A 12,041-nucleotide genomic window follows, 5' to 3' on the forward strand; every position below is an offset into this window, starting at 1 on the left:
TGCGTGTGTTGGGAGTTTGTAGTAGGTGTGTGATGTGTGTAGGATGTGTTTGTCAAAAAGTATCATTGCAAAAAAGCACAACGCTCCGGGACATGTTTAGCGTGTAAGATATTAGTGTAAATCCTCCGGTTTAATATGCAAAAAAATAAATAAATAATATAATTTCAATTCTACAAGCATTTGAACACAGATATGCAAATGGGAGCGCCGGCGCTCCTGCCGGTCTCAAAGGGCTAAGATATTCAGTGGTACTGGAAATGCTTACATTTAATTTCTACTACTAAATTGGAATGGTGACATATCTATTATGTACAGGTTAGCAATAATATGTTTTAAATAATTTTTGAAAATAGACATGGTTGCAAATAAATGCTACAGTGGCTTGCCATATTCCTGCACACTGCATGGAGCAGACTTGAAGCAGCAACCTGACTTCGGCGGTTCTGCTGCATAGCACTGCCGACAGCTAAGAATAAACAGTGCTTGTGTGTGTGTATATATATATATATATATATATATATTATATATATATATATATATATATATATATATATATATATATATATATATATATATATATATATATATATATATATATATATATATATATATATATATATATATATATATATATATATATATATATATATATATATATATATTTATATATATATATATATATATATATATATATATATATAGTAATAATGGGTAGTTTACATCTTACTTATGAACCTTAAAATGTGAGATTCCATAGAAATATGAAATATCAATCTGATAGATCTTTGAATATTTTAACCAGAAGATCAGAACTTTTTATTGCAGTGATTACTGGACACTTTCTATTAACTCAGATAAAAGAGAGAGTCAGGTTTATAATAGTTAAGAAATTTATTTCTACACAATTTAAACAAGTCTAACTGTAAACACTCTGTGTACTGATGAAACTAGGTGGAATTAATTAATTAATCTAGGTGGAGTTAATCAATTTCCCTCTGGGATTAATAAAGTATTTTTGAATTGAGTTGAATGAGACGTGAGATGAATGGTGTATGTGTGGAATGTTGTTTTCAGAACTCTCATATCCGGAGAATCAATTAGTTCTGAGTGGGAGCGAATGTTTCGCTCTAAACTATGGTTGGTGCCATCTGTCGGTCTACGTACCCACAGGCGAAGCCTCCGTTCAGATCCAGAATGTCGAGGTCCGTGGACCTTCCTTGGTACTGATGCCGGTAGAGACAGCAGCAGTGCCGACCAGACTAGTCTTGGAATGCTTCCAGGTCACGACAGGTTATTATTGGCGTCAGCGAGACCCTGAAGGGGTCGTGAGGTTCAGCTTTTATTCTGAAGGAACCGCTGCGGTCAGGTGTAACGTGCAACAGATTTTATCCAGCTTGTCAAGGTTCTTATGGTTGTAAAGGTTCCGGATGGCCTGTCCGAAACTTCTCTAGAACGCTTTGAAGTGAAGTAAAGGTGACGTGGGAATAGTTTTTATAAATGTCATATTTTGGTTTACTGGCGAATCAGAATTTGACATGCAAAAGAGGGCTTATACAGACACCACAGAAAACCACGCCTTACATCAGAAACGTAGGTTCTAATTGTATCAGACAAAAGGAAATGTGTAATGTGACTTAACATAACTCTGTGTCAACGTGTCTAGTGCAGCTGTCCAAAATTATAATTAAGTACTACTATTACGTCCCCGGCTCTCTAGGAGAGATGAGGAGGGGAGTAATGAAATTAGTGTGTGGGATAAATAATAACAGAGTGCTGTGTCGCTAAAAAACAAGGGATTTATTACAAAATAAATGGAATATTTACAAAGAATCCAAAAAACAATGCTATATACAAAACAAAAGAAGCTATATTTAAAAAGGGAGAAACTGAAAACGCCACCCCAGAAGGGGGTGGGAAGAAAACCGAGAATAATAAATATATATATTCAAAAAGGGAGATCCGAGGTCAGGGTCTTAAGCTGGTCCGAAGTCTATACACCAAATGCTCTAATCCTAAATCCAAATCCGAAATCCTATTGAGAGCAAACCGAAGACTAGCGAGTGAACCGAGTTGTACCAAAAGCGAACTGAAGAGAAGAGAATAGTATAAACTGTTCCCAGTCTACATACCCTTGAACTTCTCCTCGAACTGGTGGCTGGGAGCAGCTTTTAACTGCTGCCAAGTGATCATCAATGATTTGGAACAGCTGGGCACCGGGAGACAGGCGAGACACAGGCCACTGAGGCCATCTTGTGGCCGAAAAGGGACACGGCACGTAACAACTACTGATCACAGGATTATAATATATAATATATAATATAATATATATACATGTATATATATATGTATACATGTATATATATATATATATATATATATATATATATATATATATATTAGGGCTGGAACTGGATTAAAAATTTTAATCTAATTAATTACAGGCTTTGTAATTAATTAATCTAAATTAATCGCATTTTAATTGTTCAGGAAAATGTGCTCTCAAAGTAAAACTTTTAATTAAAATTATGAGACAGAGAATCAAACATTAGACATGGTTATTACTGTAAACTAAAGCTTTTAATTAAAAAATGCATTTTAATTATTCAAATGTCACTGTGTGATATGAAACAAAACCCAAATCATCTAAAATTTATAATTCCAAATAGAAAACACCTGCAAAGGGTTCCTGAGCCTTTAAATAGTCTCTCTATCTAGTTGAATGACTGAAATAAGTTTGACTTTGCACCAGATTCTAATTTTTCCAGTTTCACTTGTTTGTATAATTGGGAGTTTTTATCAACATTTCTACTCATAATGTAGTAAAGACACATAAATAATAATCCTTCAAAATGACAGTAGAACAGGCACAAATGTGATCTAGGACTTAAATGTACTAACTTTTAACACCAGAGCAGGCATGGCATATTCTGAGAATGATCAGGAACACTAACTGGTTCCAGTTGGATGACTGGAGGATGATGGGAAGATAAAAGATCATGGCGAGGAAATAATGATCTGACAAACAGGTGAGCAGACCTTCCTTACATGGGAAGTCCTGCTGTCACGTTAAGAAGGGGATGCTGCACACCCACAGATTCAGGCCTGCTGCAGCGAATCTGGTGTGATCTCCAGCCTGATCACAACTTCCTCGTTCCTCGCTGCCCCTGATGCACTTAAGCATCCGCCCCTTAGCTGATGACAGCTTCAACACACCTCGCTGCTTAATGATATTAATGCATGTGATGTTTAGACAGTGACTCGTCTCAGAAACGTATAATTCCCCGACAGAATTGTTTAGAAAATCATCAGAAAAGTTTCAGAGTGTTTCTGTTTTAACTTAAACTTCTGTTATCAACTTTAAGACATGTCTGTGATCAGAGTAGTGAGAACACGGAGCGTTCTCCCAGCGGCAGCCAGGTGCCTCTCGTTTGTCTGACTACTTTCATAAACTACTGTTAGGGCACAGAATTATTCTGGCTGGTGCTTTCAGCGCTGCACAGATGTTATGTAAATGTTAAAAATATAGCTTACCGCAACTTTCGTCAAGTTTCCCGTGCCACCGGGCAGCCGCAGCAGAGACGATCTCTGAAAAATTTCCGCGACACGGACTCTGTTGTTGTCTGGAAATTTTTTTTCCAAGTTAAGAAAAGAGGCGGACGTGTTTCCTAAATCCTGCATCAGTCCAAGCAAGGCAACTTCTTTCTGTTTTTATTCCGTTTTAGTAGCCATTAGCACTGTGCATTGTTGTGTGCATCAGTGATATTCAGTCTACGAAGAAATCGTGCAATGACAAAGGTTCCGCCGTGCTTGAAATGCAAGCTGCGATTAAAAGCGCTAATTTTTTTAACGTGTTATTTTGTTCTAATTAATTAATCGTAATTAACGTGTTACAGTCCCGGCCCTAATATATATATATATATATACCTTCTCATTCAATATGTTTTCTTTATTTTCATGACCATTTACAAAGGGGACAACCAGTGCTAAACACCTCTGGGAACCCTCTTCAAGACAGTTGGAAAACCATTTCAGGTCACTCCCTCTTGAAGATCATCAAGAGAATGCCAAGAGTGTGCAAAGCAGTAATCAGAGCAAAGGGTGACTATTTTGAAGAAAATAGAATATAAAACATATTTTCAGTTATTTCACCGTTTTGGTTAAGTACATAACTCCACATGTATTCATTCATAATTTTAATGCCTTCATTTAGAATCGCCCAATATAAATGGTCATGAAAATAAAGAAAACACGTTGAATGAGAAGCTTTGTCCAAACACGAGATTTTTTTAAATTCACATTAATCTACATTTTGTTTTGTCTTTTATCCTGTCCAGAACTTCCACAGAATCATGTCTGGGAAAACAAGATGGCTCTGACTGACCAGCAGCTCTCTAAACAGAAATGGACCTCCAGTTTGGACCAGAAGGAACCAGAACCTCCACTGATGAAAGAGGAACAACAAGAACTCCTTATCCATCAGCATGAAGGGCAGTTTCTTCTGAAGCAGGAAGTTGTTACCTTCATGGAGCCTTCTCCTTCTGAAGAAACAGACTGTCATGAACCAGAACCAAACAAGAACCAACCCTTGTGTCAGAGTACTACAGAAGCTGAGAACCAAGATCAGGGTGGATGCAGGAAAGAAAACTCAGAATCAAACAGCAATGAAGAACTGACACGTAAAAAAATATGCCAATCCAAAGATCACAGAGACAGTGTAGATGATAAAAAACAAAAAAGGAACAAGAGTGCTCACACAGGTGAGAAGCCATATCCATGTAAAACTTGTGGTAAATGTTTTAGTGTCAGAGGTAACTTGACTACACACATGAGAACTCACACAGGTGAGAAGCCATTTCATTGTAAAAGTTGTGGTAAATGTTTCTCACAGAGTGCTGCTTTGATTTATCACATGAGAATTCACACAGGTGAGAAGCCATATCCATGTAAAACTTGTGGTAAATGTTTTAGTGGCAGTGGTTCCTTGACTAAACACATGAGAACTCACACAGGTGAAAAGCCATATCCATGTAAAACTTGTGGTAAATGTTTTAGTGTCAGTAGTACCTTGACTACACACATGAGAACTCACACAGGTGAGAAGCCATATCCATGTAAAACTTGTGGTAAATGTTTTAGTAACAGTAGTGCCTTGACTAGACACATGAGAACTCACACAGATGAGAAGCCATTTCATTGTAAAAGTTGTGGTAAATGTTTCTCACAGAGTGCTGCTTTGATTTATCACATGAGAATTCACACAGGTGTGAAGCCATATCCATGTAAAACTTGTGGTAAATGTTTTAGTGTCAGTAGTTCCTTGACTAAACACATGAGAACTCACACAGGTGAAAAGCCATATCCATGTAAAACTTGTGGTAAATGTTTTAGTGGCAGTAGTAACTTGACTACACACATGAGAACTCACACAGGTGAGAAGCCATATCCATGTAAAACTTGTGGTAAATGTTTTAGTGGCAGTGGTGACTTGACTAAACACATGAGAACTCACACAGGTGAAAAGCCATATCCATGTAAAACTTGTGGTAAATGTTTTAGTGACAGTAGTCACTTTACTACACACATGAGAACTCACATTAGGGCTGCACGATATTAGGAAAACCTGCGATATTCGATAACAGTGCTTAATATTGCGATATCGATATTACTCACGATAAATGAACAAATACTAAAGTATGCAGTGTTGATGTCTGGTGTGTGACGGCTGCTCTGGGTTTAAAGCAAACAAAAACTAATGCATGAATTCCATTACAACATAACATTTTTAGTGCAAAAATATGCAGCTGCACCTGCTACTGTATTAGCAGCAAAACAACAAACTGCATGCATGCAGTTTCTCAGTGACTTTAAAACATCACCACCACCATAAAACTTTTTCTGATGCTCCAATTACAGAAAAACATCCCTTACCAGGGTTTTTGAGTAAATAAAAAAAGTCAGAAAGTAAGTTTAAATGTTAAATAATAGTTAACATCACTTAAATGCAACAGCAAATTCTGTCATTGCTACTGAACATTTTCTCCACTTATGTGGTTATGATATAAGGCTGTTGCTGCAATTGGAAAGTGAACTGTGCTGGGCCAAACTAGGAGAATATTAAGATTTTCTGAGGGAAAGAGAAATCAATTGTCTACCTTTCAGAAGAGGAACTGGCAAAAAACTGCATGGAAAATATGTGAAAACGTTTGTTTTTAACCCCAAATTGAACAAGTTTACCTAGATCTTAAAAAGCAGCTCAGATGATGAAATTGCAACTATGATTCTGATAACAAGCTAACAAATTGAACTTGCTCCTCTAAGATAACCGGCTAGCAGAGCTTCTGACTGACAGTTTATGTGCAGCAGCAAATCAACTATCCTGATTAACAGGGTTATAAAAGTTCATAAATGAAAAATCACTTTGATGTGTGGGGGAACTTTTCCAGGCCCTTTTTAGCAGGGTGGGACTGGGAGGAGAGTGCTGTAGCCTTTTAGCTGGAAGCTAACCAGAGCCACCACCCGGTGGAACACTAGCAACATGGAGGTGGGTTTGTTCACCGGCACGTGTCTGAGTCAGCCCGGTAAAAATGATTAACGACACGGAGCATACTCGCGTTCACGTTTGAAAGCAGCGCTGATTCCAGAAACCTCAGCACAAAGTGCGTTCATTGCTCTGAACCAGCATGACGAACAAGGGAACGGCGCCGCTAATGTTCGGGTGTTGCTTTCCAAAAGGGTCTACGTAGGGGGCGGGCGTATTACGTTAACGGACCCATCTGATTGGCTGCATATCAGAAGGGCTACATTTGATTGGTCAAATAATACTTCCGCGTAAAAAACAGAGCTGGTTTACAAAAAGTTGATGTATGACACGGATGGAAATGTTTGAACCAAACATTTATCGCCGTTTTTGACGTGCTTTGCGATGGGCCTATCGCACGTCCTGTTATTGCGATGATGATAATTTTCGATATATTGTGCAGCCCTAACTCACATTATATCATTGAATTTCTAAAGCCTCATACTCCAACCCGAGCCCTCAGATCCACAAACTAGAACCTTCTAGAAGTTCCAAAGACCAATTATAGAAGTCCAGGTGATGGCTCCTTCCAGACTGTTGCACCCTGACATTGGAGTGGTCCTCCTTTTAGCCTTACGTAGTCTTGACAGTCTGGACACTTAAAAAAAAACAGCAGAAGACCCTTTCATTTAAAGCTGCTATTTCTCAGTATTGTATTTTCTTATTTTTAACTCAAATTTGTAATCATCTTTCCTTTGTTTAATGGTATTTTATAAATATGTGACTTAGATTTTTATTTCTGTTTTAAGATCACTATGATTTTATGACTTAATGATTTGTTTTGATCTATGTGAAACACCATGTGATTTTCTGTCTGTGATGAGTGCTATATAAATAAAATGTACATACATGTGAAAAGCCATATCTAGGGATGCTCCGATCAAGTTTTATGCTTCCAATCACGAATTCAAAGAATGTTGATTACTGATACCGATCACACAGCTTGGCCAATAATTTCCTGTGAAGTTATGAGTTCTACAGATATGATCTGGGCATAAAGGAACAATAACATCCACTAAAATGGCCTATATTAATTAGAAAGAAAAGGAAACAATTTTTATATAGCTCCTCTCAAGATAAAAATCAGAGGCGCTTGACAAAAACAAAACATTTTAAATATAAAAAAGATTTTGAAAAAATTCTAAAAATTGTGATTAAAAATGTAAGGAAAGGGAATGCGAAAACGAAGAGGAAAGAGAGAAATCGGTGGATCCCGGGCAGAATAGGGATGGTGATGATGAAGGTAACATCAAAGCCAGCCTGAACTGGTGAGATTTCAGCTGCTTTTTAAAGGAGACCCCTGAGTCCAATGATCTCAGGCTCAGGGGGAGAGAGTTCCCAGCCTGGTGCGCTGCACAACCAGGCTTTGGTCAATGGACCTAAGTAGGGCTGAAACGATTCCTCGAGTACCTCGAATAATTCGAGTACAAAAAATCCTCGAGTCAAATTCTCTGCTTCGAGGATTCGTTTAATTCATATTTAATTAATTCATGGCTTTGCAAACGCACGGGGTCATGTTTCACCCGGACCGAAATAAGTGACGCACATGCCCACTGGACTGAATGCACACGGGAGTAGCGAATGTAACTTAACTTTCTCTTAAGCCATGGCGGACAATTTGAACCCCGGTGGAGTGCGAAAAAGACAGAAAATGTAAAAGTTGTGGAACCATTTTTCACGTCGTAAGGTGGAAAACATAGTCCAGTATAAATACTGTAAAATGGATCTAGCTACCACAACACCACATCCTCGATGCTGCAGCGCCTGTAAATGTCACTTCTTTTATTTTATTTTTTATTTTTTATTTATTTATTTATTTTTTTTACCGTGTCCTGTCTGGCTGTGAAGCAAGCAGAATTGATGTCTGAATGCTGGTGACAAGCCTTACAGATTTATTCTCAGGTGGAGCATCAAAGCGTTTGCTTTTAATGTCACGCCTGATACTTAAAACTTTATTGTTATTGATGCTGAATGCTTTGTAATTCCGACCAGACACGGAGACAGAGGTGAAAGAGAAAGGAAAAGAAAAGGTGGGGAGAGAGGGGGGGGGGGGGTTTCCACAAAAATAAACAATAATGAACAAGAGTCTGCTTCTAGACCTGCAGAAAAAAGACAAAAGAAACAAAGGGACACAAAAAATGGACACAACAACAATACAACAAGATCTACCTCTCACTGCGTCAACTTGATGAAAAGAAAAAAAATATATATATATAATCAACATTGCTTAACTGAAGAATCACGATAATAAATCACAACATATTAAGTGCCCACCATAGTCTTAAGACCTGTGTTTAACGTGCCCAAGCCCATACTTTTGAGAGCACCATGTGAGCACCTGTGTGTGTACACGCGCTTGTTTATTTAAGGTTTTTCTATAGGAGCGCCCAACAGAGAGTGTGAGGGACCACAGATCCGTCCCCCAAAGATGCGCAGGAGACGGGGGGGAGCTCCAAGTCCCAGAGATCCAGGCGCTGCCCCAGAACGCAGGAACCCCAAGGAGACTGCAACCAGGAAGGCCCCCGCCCCCCTCGAGAGGCACAGAGGATCGCCCCGGGGGGCCACAACCAGCAGCCGGCAGAGTCCCCGGAGATATCAGCGGCAAGCCCTCAGGCCCGCCCGCAGCCTCCCACCCCCTAGCCGGCCGAGCCCGGGACCCAGCGACCCGGGACCCAGGGGCGACCACCCCCGCCGGGGACCCAGCAGAGCCCAGGGACCCAGACCCCACCAGGCAGCCACCGGGATCTAACAGGCAGATGCCAAAATGTTAAACCCCCCCGACCCGGTTGCCACGAACACTCAGGCAGACCAAGGCACAAGCCCCCACACCAGGTGTGGCAGGGGGAGGGGGGACAGAGATCTATATCATCAAGAGAAGTTCCAGGAGAGGGGAGGACCCAAAGGCCCCACCTGACATATACAGTCATACACAAACACAGTCACACGCTCCCTCCCTCATGCTCACACATGCACATACAACCCAAGACTTACAAAGATGCACGCCGGACACCCACTCATGCTCCCCATACACACCCTATTCACTCTGGTCCCGGTACTGCTGCACATTGGGTACAACCATCACCGGTAACCAGAGTTTGACCCTTTCTGCTGGGGTGCTGATGAGCAGGCTCCCCCGCCCAACGCTGAGCACAGCAACCCACCACCCCAGACCCCAACCAGACGGCCAGATCTCCCTCCTAGCCTCCAGCCCCAGGAAGCCCAGCAACAACAGAGGTGGCTAAGACCCCTAGTCTCCCTCCGCCTGCTCCAATATAGTGTTGTGTGATCATGAGGTGTATTCCATGGCTGTGGTGAGTGGGCAGTGCGGGCATCATCCAGCATATGCCAGCTGATGCCACCGCACCACCCCACTTACACCCTCAGCCATCAGTGTCTAAGTGCGGTTTAAAATTGGAAGTGGGCACCGGCACTCGGGAGGAGGCTGAAATATCCCCCTGCCAAATGCCGTTGAATGTGCTCACTCCCAAGGCCCTAAGTGTGTGTTTGTGTGGAATGTCGTCAGTGGAAGTGTATAAGGTGCAAATAAAATTGGGAGGCAGGTTTCCACAGGAATGTGGAAATGGGGTCCATACCCGCACTCCCTGACTTGCCCACCCCCCAAGGTCCTATGTGTATGTTTGTGTGATGATGTGAGGGAGCAGGAGGAGAGAAATATGCGGGGATGGGGAGGAATGGCTGGTTGGGCTTAGCCCTCCAGGGAGCCAGCTCCCCTACTGGCCCCAATAGGCACCTCTGTTGTCCAACTGCCACCCAGGGCATGGAGACCCCAGCCCATCCTGCCAGGGCCCAAAGCAGCAGCATTACAGAGCCTCACGGAGTCCGAGGGCACCCACCCAGCCCCACCCCAGCAGAATATCTATGCCCACCCCTGCATTTGCACAACTTCCAGAATATATAAGACATGGGACATCCAGGTAAGGTTGGGTCCTCCCCCTCCTGGACCTCCCCCTCCCCTGTGATGGAACGGCAGAGGAGCCAAGGTCTACCTGAGGCCCCCGAACCCGGGCCAGGCACTGCTGGGTGTCCCTGCCTTCTTCCCGGCAGCATACATGTCAGGACCCGACCCCCAAGGCCCCGCCCAGATCCCCACACGGGGCCGGCCACCCCCAAACCCCGAGCCCCCAGGCCCCCACCCAGACCCGCCCAGGGGCATTGCAGCCACCAGGCAGTGACCCATGGCCGCCGCCAAGATCCCCAAGAGGCCCCACTCACAACCGCCAGCAGTCCACCCCCCGAGGCAACCCAAGCACCTCCAGAGGGGGGCAACGGCCCCCCAGTCCCAGACCCCCCCGTGAACCCACCTCCAGGGAACATCCGGATACTCCAAACTCAGACCCCACACCCCCCCACCCACACCATCCCGCAGGACAACATCAACGGCCCCCCACCCTCGCTATGTGATGGAACCGATCAAAGGAGCCCAGAGAGATTCGTCTGAAGTGGAAGCAGAGGCTATATCAAGTGCAATATGATCTAACAAAAGATTTCTACACTGGTTAATGCAGAGACTTTCTCTATTTTTCCAATTCAAGAGGATAGTTTTCTTAGCGATGCACATGGCAGTCAGAACCACGTGAACCAAAGATGTTGCAATCGGGACATCGTCCAGGTTTCCCAGTAAACAAAGAGAGGGGGTGGTTGGGATATGACATTTCAGACATTTTGACAGATCCTCACATACTCTACCCCAAAATTCCTGGACAGGTGGGCAGGACCACAGTGCATGAATGTAATTGTCAGGAATGTTGTTTGTGCAGTGTGTACAGGTGTCAGACGACACAAACCCCATCTTGAACATCCGATGACCTGTATAGTGTACTCTGTGTAGAATTTTGTACTGAATTAATTGTAAATTGGGGTGTCTGATCATTTTAAAAGTTTTTAAACAAGTTTGGGACCAAAAGTCCTGGTCAAAGCTAACTGATAGATCCACCTCCCATTTTTCAATAGGGATTGCAATTTTATCGTCTATTTTGGACAGTGTCTTATATACTTTAGACAGTAGTTTGGGGGGTTTGAGATTATAAAAGTCTAATACCCTTGGTGGTGTTTGTAATTCTATTTTATTGAGCTTAAATTTTTGTTTGACTACAGATTTAATTTGGTGATATTCTAAAAAGCTATTCTTATCCATTCCAAATTGGGAGACTATTTGATTAAATGGGATGAAGTCCAATCCTTCATATATGTGTTCCTGGTATAGGATTCCTTTATTTTTCCAGTCCGGAAGGTTCATCATTTTGTTGTTTTGCAAAATGTCAGGATTGTTCCAGATAGGTGTGCGTCTGCATGGTACTAGTGAAGACTCTGTCATTTTAAGATACTCCCACCATGCTGTCAGAGAGGTGCTGATACTAATACTTTTGAAGCTTTCATGTTTTCTTATGCTTGAGCTAATAAATGGTAAGTCTGAAAGCTCTATCGTATTGCAAAGTGTCTGTTC

The 12,041-nt window shown here is 42.0% G+C and overlaps 1 protein-coding gene across 1 annotated transcript in view; it reads left to right on the top strand.

Annotated features, from left to right (window-relative positions):
• Positions 1–7,439, top strand: part of LOC129165505 (zinc finger protein 121-like) — a 44,338-nt gene extending 36,899 nt beyond the window's left edge. Inside the window, exon 2 of the mRNA XM_054748789.2 lies at positions 4,335–7,439. Coding sequence (XP_054604764.2) covers positions 4,335–5,614 — 1,280 coding nt within the window. The 3' untranslated portion in view covers positions 5,615–7,439. The remainder of the gene's footprint in view (positions 1–4,334) is intronic.
• Positions 7,440–12,041: the final 4,602 nt, after the last annotated feature.

This window comes from Nothobranchius furzeri, chromosome 2, assembly GCF_043380555.1.
Source record: "Nothobranchius furzeri strain GRZ-AD chromosome 2, NfurGRZ-RIMD1, whole genome shotgun sequence".
In the NCBI taxonomy this organism is placed as follows: domain Eukaryota; kingdom Metazoa; phylum Chordata; class Actinopteri; order Cyprinodontiformes; family Nothobranchiidae; genus Nothobranchius; species Nothobranchius furzeri.